The following is an 18327-nucleotide window of genomic DNA, read 5'->3' on the forward strand; positions in this document are numbered from 1 at the left end:
ATAGAGAAATTAATGTGAAATTTATGATTTATTATTTTGTTTTATTATATTTTTAAAATTTTTAATTGGTATGTTATTTATAGATATTTTGTTATTATTTTTATATGAAATCAACTTTTACGAGTTAAGTTTATGAAACTCTCATAAATCTATGTAAATTCTCGAATTTGATAACTTGATTTTAAATACAAGATGAAGGTTATGGTTGAAATTAGATGAACACCTATGGTTGCTATGTCTTTACTCAAATTAAGCTAGTTGGATCAAGAAGGTGACTTCCGTTGATTGTTGTCTGAAAGCTGATCATAACTGCTCATAGTTGGTGTCCACCATTTCTCAATTTTTACTTGTACCTAATGTAGCTCCAAAGTGCTTATATAGCACTGTTAATCCATGAGAATGTAATTTTTTCACTTTGGTGTCAGTCATATATATTGTTAGAGACCGGACATGTTAATCTTTGGAAAAATGACTAATGGATTTTACATGTATGGTTTTTAGGCATCTTGATAGAGTTTTTTTTTTTTTTTTTGCATTTTTAATTACTAATGTGGCTATTAGTCTATTACTAAATGTCTTAACAACGAATTTGAAACTTGAAAGTGTAACTCTTAGGAATTAATGTCACTGGAGAGGAAGAAAGGTGGTGAAGTAGAGGGAAAGAGAGGCAAGGAGCCAATATGCATTTATGATGACCACTTGAGTGTTCGGAGCATTTGTTTACACATTCAATACGTGTGTCTAGCAAAATTTCCACACAAATGACTAGAGAAAAATAGTAAAATACAGAAGCAACTATGAATCCAATTTTGTCAAATGTAGAAACATGCACTTAGTGTGTGATGAGATTGTGAAGTAGCAATAACATGTGCAGCATGAGATCTCCGTTAGTACTATAAAATTGGAGGTTACCAAATTTCTGTTCTTATAGTTGAATTTGCAAAAAAATTATTCAAAATTATATAGTTGGGCAATATGCACGCCAAACAAAATACTTTTGCTTGCGTACGTTGAAATGGTAAATAACCACGTGTCTTCTAGTTCAAGAGGATCCTATTTGATTCCAATCCTTATTTTAATATTCTTAATTTTTTTTATGTAAAAGCTAAAAATTCAAAGACATATATCCTTTAACAATAAACCAAAAACTTTAAGATCTAACAGCATATTTGATTATTATGAATTAAGATAAATACCATAGCTATTTGATTACCTTAGTGATGTGGAGTACCTGCAACAGTCAAACTCACAAACTCACAAGCAAGACAACATGTGGTTTTATGGTTCTTCTTCAACTCAACTCAATTATCTCAAATTTGAGTAAAGACATAGCAACCATAGGTGTTCATCTAATTTCAACCATAACCTTCATCCCATGGTTTTTACCTCTACTGAGTACCGATTCTGTTTAATGTTTATGAACAAAAATCTTACAGAATGAAAAATGGAGGGACGGTATCATAAAGAGAAAAAGAGTAATGAAGGAAATTCAACTAGTGAGATCTACTCTAAAATCCATGATATTTATTCATTTTATCGTTTGGACCACAAGGTTTGCAATTATATTAACTTCTGACAGTAGTTTATTTGAATCGAGAGGGCGTATTGGTTTGGGTATCGAAGTAAAAGTCCTCTTTAATGTTGTAGATAAAAGTTAAAACATTGGTGGGGATACTTGGATGTAAAAAATCTTGTGATATGTGGTATGTATAGAAAAAGCTTACAGAGAAAACGTACATTTTGCTTGAATTTCAAATATGAAAAATATTCAACATCATATTGTTTGTTGTGGGCATGTAACTGTTGGAAAATACCCAAGTCTCACATCGGGCTTAAAATAAAGCTAATTATTTATTTTGAGATGAAATCTAACATGGTATCACAGTCAGACTTTGTTCCCGAGACCTCGCTTTCACTTCCGCTGTGATCACCCACCATTTGTTATTCATGCACGAGCCTAAGAAGTGTTGTGCGTGAGAGGGTGTGTTGGTAAATACACAAGTTTCACATCGGTTGCCTCACTCTTTGGAATGCACCTTATATATCTGTTGGACAATTTTACTCAATTGATTTTAAGATGAAATCCAACCTTAACAATGAGAAAAACTACATGAAAATGCCTATGTAGAATATGGGACGACAGGGAGATACTGAGTGAATCAAAATTACCCGAGTCTTTTAAATTTGTGTTTTAGGCTTTTAGCTGTAGGTATGTAGCTTAGCATAATTATTTTTACAGAAGTAGAAAATCGTGCAATGGGATGAACGCAAGTTATTTGAGTTTCTTTTTGTAATGGACTTACAGAAAATGGAATCATATCATGGCTTAATAATGCTTTCACCTGTGCATACATGAGAAGAAATTGGTTAACCATTTGCTACTCTTTTATGTAATCAATAGTGAACATTTATTTCTTATAGATTGGCTTCTTTTGGTTACTACCTAAGTTGTAGTTGAATTATGTGAACTGAGGGAGTTTTGTATAAAGGTTTACACTACTTGGAAAATGTAAAATAGAATACCGATGCCTTTCTGCAGACCAAACATTATTTACTTAAAATTATTCTGATCTGATACAGGTACCTATATGTTACACAACAGGAGATATCGCTTATGTGATTATCCAAATCCAATAGTAACAACAGTTCCTGTTTGTGTCTGTTTTCAACTTGTAATTTACTACTTGTGTTGAATGCTTTCCATGTTTTGAATTTCTTGTAATGCAGGTAAAAAAAAGTCATTTTAGAAACACAAATGGATACAAAGTCTTTTTGCACTCCTTCCTTTTGTTTTTCTCAGACAAAGACATTCATCCTTGGATTTAGAAAAGGTGGAACCGTTCTTAACCAGATAGTTACTGAGCTTGGCTTCTCAGATATTGGATTTAATGTGAATTCACCGGGTGTGGGACACCCTAAGGACAGAAAGTTTAGCAGTTCTGAAGAGATTTATGCTGTACCTGAAACAAAGGAAGGCTTACTAAACAACATCAGTGAGAGATTCATTATGTTGATGTTGGTCTGAACTCTGCTGAGACATACTTAACTAATTATGATGTGTTTAAGAGAATCCCAAAAAAGCTCATTGCATCTTTTATCCTTTCTTTCATGTCAGTCAGACTATGTCTATATGTAAAGACTATATGCAAATAATTATATTCTGTAAAAAAAAAAAATAGAATTGTAATTATAAGTTTACAACTCTCCACTTTCAGCATGAATTTGCTGTGTAAATTTCCATTAGCTGGATTGTTTAAACTAAAACTGTGACTCAAGTAAACCAAAGATAAATAAACACAGTTTTCTTTCTTATTTATGAGATATCAAAGAGCAATGAAATGGGTATAGAGAGTGTGTATTGGTTTGGATGAATTTCAAATATGTAAGTCTCTCAACATTATATTTTTGTTGTGGGTATATACAGGACAATGAAACAAAAAACAAGGAAATGGCTATGTATATGATAGAGGGAGATATTGAGTGAATCAGAACATGGCAGTATGTCACTTTGCAACCCAACAACAACTTCAAATGTAGATCAAATATCATATGACATACAATAAGAAAAATACCCTTGGCAATAGTTGTTTATAAGAAGAGTTTAGTTTTTCACATAAAAAGTGATGGTTCAGGAACCAGGCTAACCGGGTCATGGTGGACTGTGGTTGCAGCAGCCTGTGATCCCTCCAATGTTGGGGGTGGGAGGTGTTCGATACACAATTGCTCGGAAATGTTGCCATTGTAGAATTCAAATGAAGCAAACATGCCAATTAGCAGGAAGGAGTAATAAATTGGGATAGAACATCCATGACACTGACACTAACCACCAATCAATGAACATGAATCAACAACAATTGAAGGTCTGAATCTAGTAAGGATGTGAGAAATGCAACTTCGTTAACCAATATGCCTAATGGATTTAATTACCAATTGTCTTGAATTTATTAGTTCTTAAAACTAATGGTACGAGGGATTTAATTACCAATTGTCTTGAATTTATTAGTTATCGAAACTATCTGTACGAGTTTAAAACTAATTATCAACAATTAAGAAATATCTTAAGAATTTGATTAAATAGAAATGGATTAAAATGTAATATAGGTGAACATAAGTCTACATAAACTCACAAACTCGACTCAATATCTAAGCGCATATTTGGATTGTCGTTCAAGCAACTCCAACCTACGTTTCCAAAAGCACTGTCTTTGATACTTTCGCGGGGAAGGAGTATTAGACTTTGCATTGTCACAATTCCAACAACAATATAAACATGCGCTAAGTTAAACAGACATAAACATAAATAAAAAAGAAGTAAATCATGTAAAAATAACTACTTATTTAATTAGTTTGCTCTAGTTCTAATAGTAGTACTTTGCGAACTTGACTTATTTAGAATTTTTTATTTTAAAATAAGTTTTTTTTTTTTTCATTTTTTGACTTGTTGACTAAACTTGAAGCAACTCAAATTTAATGAAATTGATTAGTCTATTGAACATTAAAAATGACCTAATTCAATTTCTGAAATTGATTAGTCTATTGAACATTAAAAATGACCTAATTCAATTTCTCCCAATGACATCTATATATACTTGTCAAGGCCTCAAGGGATCTAACTTAGTGAAGGAATGTGCTTTTATAAATTTTCTCACATAGTTTTCGATTCTAACGGATAAAAAAGCATATAATACATTTTAACCTCTAAGAAAATAATAGTTAATTTTTAAAATAAGATAAGATGGTGTAATTTAAAAATACCATTTGGATAGAAAATTTTAAATAAGAAAAGTAATTTATCAGAAAATTTGAATTTTTTAATCTAGAATTTATTATTTGGATGTATTTTTGTGAAAAATTTAAATTTTTGAAATTTTAAAACATAATTTTAAACAACTAAAAATGTGAAATTTTAATTTCCTTTTAAGAGGTGAGAAATTAAAATTCTCTTCTTACAAAAGGATCTTCTAAAACGTTCACGTATTTCCTTACTAACTTCATCATCCTTAAAATATTGAAAATTCTCGAATTTAATTTCTTTATCCAAACACAAAAATTTAAAAATAAAAAAATTTCAATTGAAGTATTTAAAATTTTTAAAATTTTAAATTTCTCCATCCAAACACGAAGAATGCAACTTATTTAACTAAAATATTTAAAGTAGCAAAAATAATTACATTTACATATTAAAACAAAATAAAACTACAATAATTTGTCTATCATTATTATTATTATTTTATAATCATTTTGCAATAAATATTTAGTTTAGTTAGATTTGAAAAAGTCTGGGTTGGTAACTTGAGCTTGGTAACATAACCGTGAAACTTAGTTCGATTTGACTGGTTGGACTGGTCCAATTGAGATTCGGTAGCCTAGTTAGACCATTTTCACCATTGTATCGATCATGCAATTGCTCTGGAATGACTCGACCGGTTAGGTAACAGATCTTAGTTGAATTAGTTTAACTCGACCAATTTTACAAAAAAAAAATGAATTCCCTCTACAATGTCGTTTTGATGTTTTATTATTATCAATTATTATTTTAGTTTTTGTTGTATGGATGAAATTTTCTTACTCAAATAATGTTAGTTATATAATTTTGAATAAGATAAACACATATTTAATTTTAAATTTTTAATATATACCGAATTAAATCGAATCAATTATTAATCCACCTATTAAACCAGTATCTCGATTGGCAACCAGATCTGATAAATATGTATAGCTAAGTATATGTGTGTGTATATATATATATATATATATATATATATATATATATATATATATATATATATATATAAATGATAAACAAATAGAAAAAAAAGTGTATTTGGAGGAAGGAAGGTAAAGGAAGCAAACGCAAGAGCAAGAGCAAGAGCGAAAGCGGCAGAGAAGATGGAAGGAGAAGAGGGTTCTCAGCAGCCACAGTTGGTGCTCGCGGACAAGCTATTCCTTCTCCGGCAACCCGATGTGCAAGACATTGACAAGGTTCGCTACAAAGAGGATGTCTTCACTCATGTCAAGGAAAACGGTAACTCCCCCTCTCACCCCCTTTCGATTTTTCTCATCTGAAACGTGTTTTCACTCTCCTTTCTGTGCAGATATGGTCCCTCTGTACGAAACCCTAGTCGCTGATTCCGTGTTGGACTTGGATCGTGCCCTTTTGGACTCTATGCGCGCTAAAATTGACGACGAGCTCACCAAGCTCGACGAAAAGTGAGTTTCTCTCTCTTCTCGTCCTCTCTTACTTTAACTACGATGCTTTCTCTGGACCCCGATTTGGGATTTGAGATTTGAAATTTACTAGATTAAATTGGGAATGTTCGTGAATCTGAAGGGTAGTGATGGGGACTTGTACCACCGTAGCATATATGATTATATGATTCTAATATGCTAATTATGTTTTTCAATTAACCCGCTGTTTTTCATGAGATTTGCTTATTTGAATTATACAAATGTATTTTGATTCGTGTTATTTTATTCTTATGCGTCTGTCACTTAGGTTGTGGTCTGTATCTAGGTTATGGAATTTAAGAAATAAGGTGCTGCATGCCTGGGGCTGAAGTATGTTTGAAGTTATGGATTCATGATTCTCCTACTCAGGAATCTCTCTAGAGTTAAAATTTCCCCATCTAGCAAAGTTATTGCAGTTGCTCTAAATAATGTTCTGTGAAAGAAATTCTTGTGTTGAATTCAATATTAAAAGTTGAGTTCCATGAGTGAAAAGAATATGATATCATAGTCTTAGTTGGAGAGTTGAGAGAAGAAATAAATTGGAATTAAACAAATGCAAAGTTTAGCTAGAGATGCAATAGCAATAACTTTGAGGTAGTTATTGGAGAACATACAATACCACAAGTCACACATTTGTGGTAAACATAATGATCCTTGCCACTTGTCTATGAGGGCCACATCTACAACATTGTTGTATCTCGTAGAGGCTAGAAGTTTTGAATCTTGCATGAAATTTGGCCCACCTCTACAGCAATAATGAATGATTCACATGCTTTAGGATAGATTTCTCTTTTTATTCTAGGTTGGAAACAATATTGTTAGAGTGAAAACAAGGAAATTTCAGTATATCCTCATATAACTAAAAAATATGATACTAGGAGAATGAAAAATGCTGAGACTGGGACAGATATATCGCACTCATTGCATTTTCTATTTTGTGATTTCTTGGGATGTGAACTATGATTTCAATAGTTTCGAGTCTAATAATACTTGCAGTCATGATAATACATGTGGATGCCTCTTTTTAGGATTGCTGATGCCGAGGAAAACTTAGGAGAGAGTGAAGTTCGTGAGGCTCATTTGGCAAAATCCTTGTTTTTCATCCGGATTATGGACAAGGTATATAACAATTATAACTTGGTTATTTCCTGTCTGCTACTGGAATCAAATTTTGATAGCGTTCTTTCTTATGTATCAGGAGAAAGCCTTGGAACATCTGAAGGTAACAGAAACCAAGACAGTTGCAGTTGGCCAGAAAATGGACTTGGTGTTTTATACATTGCAGCTTGGTTTCTTTGACATGGATTTTGATCTCATTTCCAAAAGCATAGACAAAGCCAAAAAGTAATGCTTTGAATTACAAACATCTGTAGTTATGCCCTCTGCCATATTTTTCTGTTAAGTATTGGTTTTCTAACTGTTTACATCACGGTGGCAGCTTGTTTGAGGAAGGTGGTGATTGGGAAAGGAAGAATAGGCTGAAAGTGTATGAAGGCCTGTACTGCATGTCCACTCGAAATTTCAAGAAGGCTGCCAAGTTATTTTTGGATTCTATTTCAACCTTCACCACCTATGAACTTTTTCCCTATGACACCTTTATATTTTATACTGTTTTGACCAGCATTATATCATTGGATAGAGTTTCCCTAAAGCAAAAGGTATGCTGATCTTTCTTGTGATCATGACAGTATTTATCTTTTTCTTTTTTACTGTTGTTTTATCTTTCTTGGCAAGTGTTCTGAATATTATTAATTATTAACTTACGTTAATTTGCACAGGTAGTAGATGCTCCAGAGATCTTGACAGTGATTGGCAAAATCCCATATCTTTCAGAGTTTTTGAACTCCTTATATGATTGCCAATACAAGTCTTTTTTCTCAGCATTTGGTGAGCTGACATCTGCCAAATCTCAGTAATTAAGTGATTTGTGAAGTTTTCACTCTTCATTGGAGACACTTTATGCTGTATGCAATTTTTTTTCTGGTGATATAATTTGACAATTTGTGGAAATCATCCAATGTACAATAGGAACTTCAATGTGCTGGCACTTAATTCATTCTTATCTGTTTGGTTGGTTCTGGGCTAATAGTTTTGTTTTGTTTTGAAATTTATTTCAGCTGGCCTGACGGAGCAAATTAAGTTGGACCGCTATCTGCATCCACACTTCCGTTATTACATGAGGGAGGTCAGAACAGTTGTTTATTCCCAATTTTTGGAATCTTACAAGAGTGTGACAATTGAAGCCATGGCAAAAGCCTTTGGAGTGACAGTAGATTTCATTGATGTGTAAGTAAATGCATATCACAAACCCAATTTTGGCTTAGTATTTGTTTAGTTTTTAGATGTCATAGAAGGCAACTCATTACATTTTTTTGCTTCCAGGGAGCTATCACGTTTTATTGCAGCAGGGAAGCTTCATTGTAAGATTGATAAAGTTGCAGGTGTTCTTGAAACTAATCGCCCTGATGCTAAGAATGCTCTTTACCAAGCAACTATTAAGCAAGGGGACTTCCTGCTGAATCGGATCCAGAAATTGTCACGTGTGATAGATCTTTAGGTCATCTCTTGCATTTTAGATTAAAATTTACTGGAAAGGCAGAGATAATGACAATTTCAAATTTGAAGGACATCCTTTTGAATACATTTCTGTAGTCCATTTGATTTCCAAATATGAACGGTTGAACTTGCTGCATCCAAATATGTCAATCAGTTTTCAATTATTTCTGTGATGAATGTATTCAATTGTTTATCTGATTGCGTATAGGATATGACTGGCTGATGCAAACACATGTTTGATCATTGTGCTTGCCTTCGACGAGATTTCCCTTCTATCCCTTCACCCGATTTCTTCCGAGTCCTGCTAGGTTGAAACGGAGGACTTGGTACCCTATATAATCAGTGAGTGTTACCAATATTTAGATGGAGTTGCTTTCTGTTCTAAACAGCCCTTGGTAACTTGCATAATCACTGAGTGTGCCTCGGTTAGAAGGAGTTGCTTTCTGTTCTTTATTCTTCTTAACTACCAGGCTGTGCCTTAATTAGTACTGCTCGGTGAGTTGTCATGGTTGTAGGCGATTTTTATCATTTTTTTATGCATGCCTTGGAGGATTAAGGAGGGTATAATTAGTGGGATTTTTTTGGCGTATTAGAACAGGAGAATCTACTCTAAATTTAGTAATGTATTTATTGATGATGATACTTAAAATATGACCAAATTTTGAGATGGAAAATGACTTTAAATTTTCGCACAAAATCATTTTTTCTATTAATCTCCCTACTAGATACGGAAAGATTAAATGTTTTTGAAGGTTCATAAAATAGAAAGTTATCTCCTTCAAAAAAGAAACAGAAACTTATCATTTAAATTCCATATTATTATTTTGATCCGAATTAATTGGATGATAATATGGTATTAGTATATTCAGCAAAAAAATGGTATTTGGATATTCTAAATAAACAAAGAAATTTAGAAGAAATAAAAAATAAGAATACTTAATATTTAGAAGAGAGATCAAATTACTCAACATAAGTCTTAGTAAAGTTACTTTCTCTTTCATATATTAAAAATTTCACCAAATCAAATCAACTTGATGAACCCATCAATTCTCACAATTAAACGAATTTTTACATTTTTTCCTTTCTTTTATACTCACTATACTCATTTGACATGTAAATATTAAATTTTGTACAAATAAAACTTAAATAAAAAAATATTTACAAAACGTAATAAATAAATAAATACAATTAACACATAATAATTAAGAAATATCTTCACTTTTTGTTAAAATGTTTTAAACCCAGTTTTAAAAATACTTAAAATAATTATTTTAACTATTCTTATTTACAAAATAAATTTAAATTTAAACGCTATTAAATTTTAACGAGTTAAATTAAAAATCTAAAACAACAGAGTAAAATAGATAGATGTAAAGAGGCGAGGAAAACACAAAATGGAACCAACCTTTATTTGTGGTTCTAATTAAAAAGAGAAGTAGTAACAATTAAAAAGGGTGACAAGGGGCAAAATTATCCAGTGGAGAGTAATGTTTCTATTTCTAACGACCTTCTGACTTTTTTTTTTTTTCTTTCTTCAGTATGACAAATACCAGCCTTGCAAGCAAAGTGCTAAAAGTGACAGAGAAAGAGAATTGTATAGTATCCATTCCATTCCATTGCTGGTTTATCATTTACGAGCCACACACACTTGACACTGACTCACTGAGTTTAGAACGTAGCAGCAGCAATAGCACGCAATTTATTAAACATTACATTATTATATGCTGCAACATCGTATTGGTGGGAGCATACCATGTTGCCTCCTATTGCTTTCGATATCAACGGTATAAAAGATAAGCTCTCCAATCAGTTCCGCCCTTGGCAACGCTCCTTCCAATTCTGGGTTCGAGCCATTGACATTTACACCGGATACAAGGTCTCTCTCTCAACCATTGTTATATTCATTAATATTCTTATAATGCATGTTTTCACTTCAATTTCTGTCTTCATTGTTCAGGTGTTTCAAGTGAGAGTGAATTTCGTCAAAGATGCGCAGAAGCAGGAAGCAATGTGGGAGAGGCAGCACGAGCTTGCCGCCGATAAGATTTTCTCCATGTGCTATGACCTTGGAGGTTTCTTCCTCAAGGTCTTCCAACATTTCATTTTGTTTTTTCATTCCTCTTTTTTCAATTTTATTAATGGCTTTTCTTTCCTCGATTAGGAGACTCTTTTATGGACCCTGGCCTTTAATTTTTGGAGGATTTTAATGACTTGGCATTTTTTAATTTTTTGCATTTTCCCTTATGATTGGATTGTTTTGCTCATCCTATGGAATTGACGTGTGATACTAAATGTAGTACAGATTGCTCAGATTATTGGGAAGCCCGATTTGGCCCCGGCTGCGTGGGTGAAACGGCTTGTTACGCTATGTGATAGGGCTCCTCCAACCCCTTTTGATGTGGTGAAGCTAGTGCTGGAGAATGAGCTGGGACAGGGTATTAATGATGTTTTCGACAGGTTCGATGTCGAACCCCTTGGTTCTGCTTCAATTGCTCAGGTCCATGTCAAACTTCTGACCTGCTATCTTATATTCTTATTTATCATTGCCCTGCCCCTCGGTAATGGTTGTCATTTGAATTGCACTAGTATTCTTTTTTCTCCAAGATCAAGTGTTTATGCATGCTTGCACTGATTAATTACTAATTAGGACACTAGTTAATTAGTTATGGATAACAATTTAAGTTCCAATTGCTGCCTGGAGCTTTTGAGGGGAGGGGGATCAGCTACTGCTGCTCAGATCACTGGAGGGGTCTGTAACTTGTAAGGCTACTCCAAGTCTATCCAACACCTTAGTTAGTGTTTACCAAAGGAGGTTATACTGTTTACTTTTTCAGCTAAAAGGAGAGACATACCTGAAAAATAAGTAAGCTCACTTCTATTTATAAGGTGCAAAGATTTTGGGGACAGGTGTATGTACTGGCCCATGCTTTGCAATGATTTTAGTGAGATTTTCTGTTACAGTATCGGAAGATAATGCGTGTCCATTCTGTTATGGGAGAATATTTTATATGGGGTTCCTTTGCTATGTAGTGAGTTTCTTGTCTTGGGTAATAATTGATTGGTTAAGGGGATACATGGTTTACCTATTGCTCTTTGTAAAACTCAGGTGGATCAGCCATAGGGCTGGCATGGTGGTAAGGTGGAACAACATTAATATCAAAATATCAAATGATGATTGGATTTTTTTTATTCAATTTAGGCTTATAAAATTAATCATTTTTTGCTTTGCTTCTTGGGGTTCATATTCATGTCCATATCTCATATAAGCCCTCAGAAGGGTGATTAGTCACTAAAAGAAGTATATTTTGCAACAGTCTTCAACTCTATATTAGGATTTAGTACCTTGTAACTGACATATGTCTTGTGCGAATATTAGGTTCATAGAGCAAGACTGAAAGGTGATACAGGTGATGTTGTTGTCAAGGTAAATGAACCTAATAAGCCCAATGGATTTGAGATGCCAGTAAACCTCTGATTCTGATTTCTTTTGCATATAATAGGTTCAACATCCTGGAATTCAGGATCTGATGATGACGGATATCCATAACTTGCAAGCGTTTGCATTGTACATGCAAAAAACAGATATCAAATTTGATCTATATTCAGTGACTAAGGAAATGGAAAAACAGGTGGACTTTATTTCTCTGCTAGATTTCTTCTTTAATCTATGTGAATTATTTGATTCCCACCTGTTTTCTTCCCCTGTTTTAAATGGGTTTGTTTATTAGTAGCATCCTAATCAAAGAAGAAACATATTGCTGGATTTGTTTTTCGATTACAGATTAATGTAGAAAGTTCCTATTAAGAATAAAATGGATTGTGTACCTTCATTATAGTGAAATGTATGACAGATTGGTTTTAGAATTTGGATGCAATTCATACTAGAAACATGCAATGAGTTAAAAGGAATATTATACAATCAAGTGGTAAGGAAGTTCCAAACATACCTGACCTTTTTACCTAATTGTTTTGTGCTTTTGAATGAGTAACATTAAATGACTTTTTTGTCCAAGGGCAAGATGTCATCACTCTTTCAGAGGTATCTTGGAGTATTTTGATATTAAATCTTAGACTGAAATCTTTATGAATGCGACTATTATCACTGATTTTTCTTTCCTAAATTGTGTTACTATGGAGGTTTTGGGAGGAAAATAGGAATTTACCCTTTAGCAGGCTTTCCTTTGTTTTTGCTACATATATTTTGTGTAAAACCAAGTTATTGCTTCTGTAAAGAAATCCGAACAAGCATCTTTTATTAGCATTTAAATCATGTACAGAATACTGGACTAAAATTGCTTTATTTATGAACAACATAGTTTGATGCTTGAGAAAACACCACCGGTTTACCCCCTTCTACCTTTAGTTGATTATCTTAGAATTTTTATAAATTATTTAGTTTCTTTTCCATGCTTATATAGCTTCATAGTCATGTTAATATTGAGGTTCTTCCTGCAATTTATCATGACAAGTTCTGAACATCTACTTGATAATTTGTGACATTTTAGATTGGATATGAATTTGACTTCACAAGGGAGGCTAATGCGATGCAAAGGATTAGAAAGTTCTTGTATGAAAATAACAAAAAGTCTCCTGTTTTGGTGCCGCGAGTAATACATGATATGGTTACTAGGTATATTATGCAGTTTATCATCTTACATAATCTTGATAAGATAGTTTTAGTAATGGACAATAATGCTTAACTCGGTATATTATTTCCATGGAGTAGTGCTAGCTATTAATTCGTTGGACTTAGTGCGTACGGCTGTTTTAGAAATGATTGATATTTTCTTTAGTTTTTGTTCCCAAAGTCCAAAATTACATGTTAAATGCCAGTTGGCTTGGCGCCAGCTTTACTAATTTCTGTATGTTATCATGAGTTTTTTTTAGCAAACTAGTTTTGCAAATTGAGTAATTTAGGTAATATTTTGTTTTTTGGATTTTGGACAATATTAAAAGTAAAACTAATAGAAAAAACTTGAATGGTAGGGCACTGTTAAGTTGTGCAGCAATCAGGATCTATAATTCTATGTTGTGCCTCAAGCATGTCATCATTAAGTTTCAGTTTTCTATATGTTATAAAAAGACCCTTTATTGATAAAAACAAGGTTAAACTGAAAACAATAAAAAAAATATCCACTATGGAAAAATATTTTTCCTATTTTACATGTTTGATCATGATGACTTAATCAAATAGACAAGAAAAGTACAACACTTAGCTTGCTAACGTACTCCTTCTAAAAAACAAGTGGGTGTACATTAGCAAATGCTTGTGGGGTTTGCTAATGTATGCTTACTTATTTCTTAGAAGGAAAGTGTTAGCAAATTAAAACTATGATTGATCTTAAAATACACTCGTGTGCAAGTTGCTAACACAAGTGTATTTAGACAAGAAAAGTACAACACTTAGCTTGCTAACGTACTCCTTCTAAAAAACAAGTGGGTGTACATTAACAAATGCTTGTGGGGTTTGCTAATGTATGCTTACTTATTTCTTAGAAGGAAAGTGTTAGCAAACTAAAACTACGATTGATCTTAAAATACACTCGTGTGCAGGTTGCTAGCGTACTCCTTCTAAAAGACAAGTTGGTGTACGTTAGCAAATTATATATATATATATATATATATATATATATATATATATATATATATATATATTTTTTTTTTTTTTTTTTTTTTTTTTTTTTCTTGGTTAAATTTTTACTCACATATTTTAGTTGTGAATATTGTGATAAGTTTTTTTAAGTAATAATGTGCTTCTTGGATGTTACAGAAGGGTCCTAGTTATGGAATATATTGATGGGATTCCTATAATGAACCTCGGTGATGAAATAGCAAAGAGGGGCATAAATCCTCATGGCAAAGTTGCAACAGCAGCTAAACAGTAAGCTGCTGAGCTATATATCCTAAAGTAGTCTTTTACACCACACTTTTGTTTCAGTTAATAACTTATACATGGCCTAAATTCTTACTTATGACATTTGCTTTTAGCTCTCGTCTTTTTTAAATCATCAAGATAAACTTATTCATTTATTCATTGGTGTCTTTTACATTGAAAAATAAGTTTGAGAAGGAAAGTAAAACTAGGGGCTGTGATGTCCTCCACAAGAAAAGGACAGCATAAACAAGAACAAAATTAATAATGCACCAAGGTGGTAGTCATAATGTAAAAAATGGCCACTCTCGAATAAACCTTCAGAAGAATGTTATGTCACAAACCTAATCCTATCTCATAATGAGTTGAAGAGATCAACATGCCCTTAAAGATGTGAGCATTCAGCTCCAACTAAATGAACCAAAGTTCAGTTTGCATGCTTTCTGCCAAAACCTCTATAATGAATAATCAAATCATTGTCTTTTAGCAACATAGTCTGAAGAAAACAATGAAAGTGTCTGCTTGCACTTATTTTTTTACATGAAGACATTTGAATTTTATATGGATAATAATTGTCTTTAAACTCTTACTATTGAAAAAGGGAATACAATATTAGGAACAATCTGACATTGAATTCCTACAATGATTTTTTGTTCCATGATCAAATGTATATACAATGATGCTTAATTTAACCTATACTTTTAAAATATGTAAGCCATACATTTGGCGCAAACAATAAATAAGAAAATTGTTATACTTCTTATGGTGAACCATAAATTACCAAATTGTAAGAATACAACAGATTTGATAAATCTTGGCACTCATTCAACTTTGAACGTATTTGGTTGCTGTCCTGACTCCTGATTGTTTTACAATGTACACAAATGCCAGAATCAGATAACAAAGGGGAGATGGAAGTTTTAATAACAATAACACCAACTTCTTCCCTGAAGATTTATAATATAGATGATTTTTCATATGCATTTTTAAGTGTATTACACTATTAACTTGTAAAAGTGCAGGAAAATTCTTCAAAGCTTGACTCTAGCATATGGTCAAATGATTTTGAAAAGTGGATTCTTCCATGCAGATCCTCATCCAGGAAATATCCTGATTTGTAAAGGATCAGAGGCAAGTCATCAGCTATATTTGTTTTCTAATATCTCCTTAACTGTTATTTCATCTCTAGGTGAGTATCCTACAGTTATTGTAGAGTTGTTTTAATCAAGAGGAATTACATATGGAAATGACCATAATAGTGGGTAGAATATTGAGAATTAGTTATAGACATCAGGGTCTAATTTTTTTTTTTTTTTTTAACTCTTTACTATCGTAATGTAGTAACTTCCCTCAATTCAGGTTGCCTTGCTAGACTATGGACAGGTGAAGGATCTCCCAGATCAGTTGAGGCTTGCCTATGCTAATCTAGTTCTTGCGATTGCTAATGGTGACCCATTAAGAGCTGCAGAGAGCTATAGGTACTGAAACATGCATTTAAGTCTTATCTATATAATGCTATCTTGTTTGTTGAAAATAAGAACATAAATAGATATCTTTGCTAATACCAAGTTACAAACTGAACTAGCAGTGCTGCTGGGAATAGATAATGAAAGCAAGGATTAATTGATGCAGAATATAATATGACTTTGGTTACAAATAGATTCCAGAGTCAAGGAGAGAGAAAGAAGACTAGAGAGGAGAAAGAAATTAAGGGAATATTGGAAAAAATGAAAAATCTATATTACTTATTTCTTCATTTTTAACAAAAGATTTGATGGCTTTCTGAATTGCCCTCATTATACCAAGACAAAAGAAACTGGATTTGGCTCTTCTAAAGTGAGGAAGTAAGAATGTATTTACCCTTAATTTAGATTAAAATATCTCCCTAACTTAACCCACTTCTAGTCAAGGGTGGATCCTCCCGTAATTTCTCACTTTGTTGTGGAGCCAAATCCTAGAAACTGTGAGTTGAATCTCAATTTGTCTGGACTAAAATTGAATCCTCAAATGCTGAATGTATATGAAATATAGTAAACATTAATCACAAAATGCCCATATACCTTGGTATCCTTTCCTAAAGTTGATTTTTTTCTTATTTTATCTTTCACTATAGATGTTAAAGTGTTTCACCAGAATATGGATTATGTGAAATATCAAATAACTTCATTGGACGACGGTTGACTTTCAACTTCATAATTTTTTAATTGAAAATGACACTCAATTAGTTGGTATGTTCAAATCAAATTATCTAACTGCTTGTCTTACTTTTATTTTATAGGGAGCTTGGTATAGAAACCTTTACCAAATGTGAAAACGAGCTACAAGAATTGTTTAAACTAGCACAAACAATGTTTGATACAAAATTGCCTCCAGGAGTGGTAATGCTGCAACCTTTCTCAGAGGAATCTTCAATTAAAAAAATTGCTGTTCAGGTATGTTATAGAATGATAAAAAATCCAACTTTCCATTTCTTAATTGTTCTTGGAGAACACACATACAGGGGAGTAGGGGACAGATCAGTGTATAAATTTTGTCTTGTTATTCTGTTACACATTGAAAGTAAAAAACCAGAGATTAAGGTGAGAAAAAGAGGGGGGGTGAATACGAAGGGAGGAAGTCCAACTATACTCGAACAAATCTAAGGTTGTTAACTCCCCTCGTAACCTCTGAGAAATGTCCGTGTATCGATAGTGTGGTGCTTTTGAATGTTACAGTAACTAAAATATGAAAGAAAAAGAAAAAAAGTCTAGTCTCTTTTATGTCCAAGGTTGGGGGTGGCAAACCTTTTTATGACGACTCAGTGTTAGTAGATGAAAATATGTTGGCTCTCTGAATCAAATTATTAAATAATGTAGTAACTATTGATGCATGCTAGTTAATGGTATTTATAGTGATAGAATAAGAAGGAAATAACCTGTTAATTTATGCTGCTACTTTTTATTCCTTTAATTTTAAATTCTTTCTGTGCCTGTTTATGATAGTCTTTTCCAGAAGAACTGTTTTCTGTACTTCGGACAGTGCATCTACTGAGGGGACTTAGTGTTGGACTTGGAATCAATTACTCTTGTGCAGAACAGTGGAGACCCTTCGCTGAAGAAGCTTTGTCCCGAGCTGGCAGATTAAAAGGTGGCACTGTGACTCTTGCTTAAGACAGACATTTCAGAATGACGTGGTGTCTTGCATGATTTCTAGTATTATTATCATTTGTTGGTCACTTCTGATATGTCTATTTCATATTCAGATATCTCTCCATCCTACTAAACCAACTACATCTAATTATGATGTCACTTGATGTTTTCACAGGTAAGGATGTTAAGCCCCAGAGGCAGCAAAAAGTTAAGTAAAATATTTATTTGGAGAAACTAAAAAGGCAGGTCTGGATCGATCGAGTTTTCTTGATTCTGATTAACTGGTCATTTCTTGTGCGACATTGAAGAAAGGTAAATTCACTTTATCTCTTAAATACGATATATAAGTTCAACATTGATGGCAATCACAATAAGATTTTGTGGTGCCTCAGCAATTTTTTTTTTTTTTTGGGAATTAAGAATATTTCCAGGTTGTACACATTTCACAAACGAGTAATTGCATTACCATTAGCCCATTATTTGAAATTTTGAGAAGAATGTTTAACAACAGCATGCAATCTATTTACATTTGAATGCTTGATT

At 32.8% G+C, this 18327-nt stretch overlaps 2 protein-coding genes across 2 annotated transcripts; both read left to right on the top strand.

Moving 5' to 3' along the window:
- Positions 1 to 5788: 5788 nt before the first annotated feature.
- On the top strand, positions 5789 to 9454 carry LOC100810692 (probable 26S proteasome non-ATPase regulatory subunit 6-like). Its single transcript, NM_001255742.3, has 8 exons — positions 5789 to 6025; positions 6096 to 6210; positions 7257 to 7347; positions 7427 to 7572; positions 7667 to 7886; positions 8007 to 8115; positions 8346 to 8514; positions 8611 to 9454. Exons 1-8 carry the CDS (start codon positions 5890 to 5892, stop codon positions 8783 to 8785), a joined length of 1161 nt encoding a protein of 386 aa, NP_001242671.2. The 5' UTR covers positions 5789 to 5889; the 3' UTR covers positions 8786 to 9454.
- Positions 9455 to 10265: 811 nt separating this feature from the next.
- LOC100813009 (uncharacterized protein slr0889) lies at positions 10266 to 18294 on the top strand. The gene is made up of 12 exons (XM_003550814.5): positions 10266 to 10660; positions 10742 to 10870; positions 11087 to 11281; positions 12161 to 12208; positions 12285 to 12413; positions 13290 to 13414; positions 14555 to 14665; positions 15679 to 15787; positions 16016 to 16134; positions 16935 to 17088; positions 17638 to 17782; positions 17960 to 18294. The coding sequence occupies exons 1-12, from the start codon at positions 10538 to 10540 to the stop codon at positions 17998 to 18000; spliced, it is 1428 nt and encodes a 475-aa protein (XP_003550862.1). The 5' UTR covers positions 10266 to 10537; the 3' UTR covers positions 18001 to 18294.
- The last annotated feature ends 33 nt before the right edge of the window (positions 18295 to 18327 follow it).

Source organism: Glycine max, chromosome 17 (genome assembly GCF_000004515.6).
Source record: "Glycine max cultivar Williams 82 chromosome 17, Glycine_max_v4.0, whole genome shotgun sequence".
NCBI classification, from domain to species: domain Eukaryota; kingdom Viridiplantae; phylum Streptophyta; class Magnoliopsida; order Fabales; family Fabaceae; genus Glycine; species Glycine max.

Excerpts from the sequence above, each read along its gene's own strand:
- LOC100813009 (XM_003550814.5), top strand. The coding sequence starts at position 10,538 with ATGTTGCCTCCTATTGCTTTCGATATCAACGGTATAAAAGATAAGCTC. Across the intron at positions 12,414-13,289 it reads CTAAGGAAATGGAAAAACAG|ATTGGATATGAATTTGACTT; the intron begins GTGGACTTTATT and ends GTGACATTTTAG. Across the intron at positions 17,783-17,959 it reads CCGAGCTGGCAGATTAAAAG|GTAAGGATGTTAAGCCCCAG; the intron begins GTGGCACTGTGA and ends ATGTTTTCACAG.
- LOC100810692 (NM_001255742.3), top strand. The coding sequence starts at position 5,890 with ATGGAAGGAGAAGAGGGTTCTCAGCAGCCACAGTTGGTGCTCGCGGAC. Across the intron at positions 7,348-7,426 it reads TCATCCGGATTATGGACAAG|GAGAAAGCCTTGGAACATCT; the intron begins GTATATAACAAT and ends CTTATGTATCAG. Across the intron at positions 7,573-7,666 it reads AGCATAGACAAAGCCAAAAA|CTTGTTTGAGGAAGGTGGTG; the intron begins GTAATGCTTTGA and ends TCACGGTGGCAG.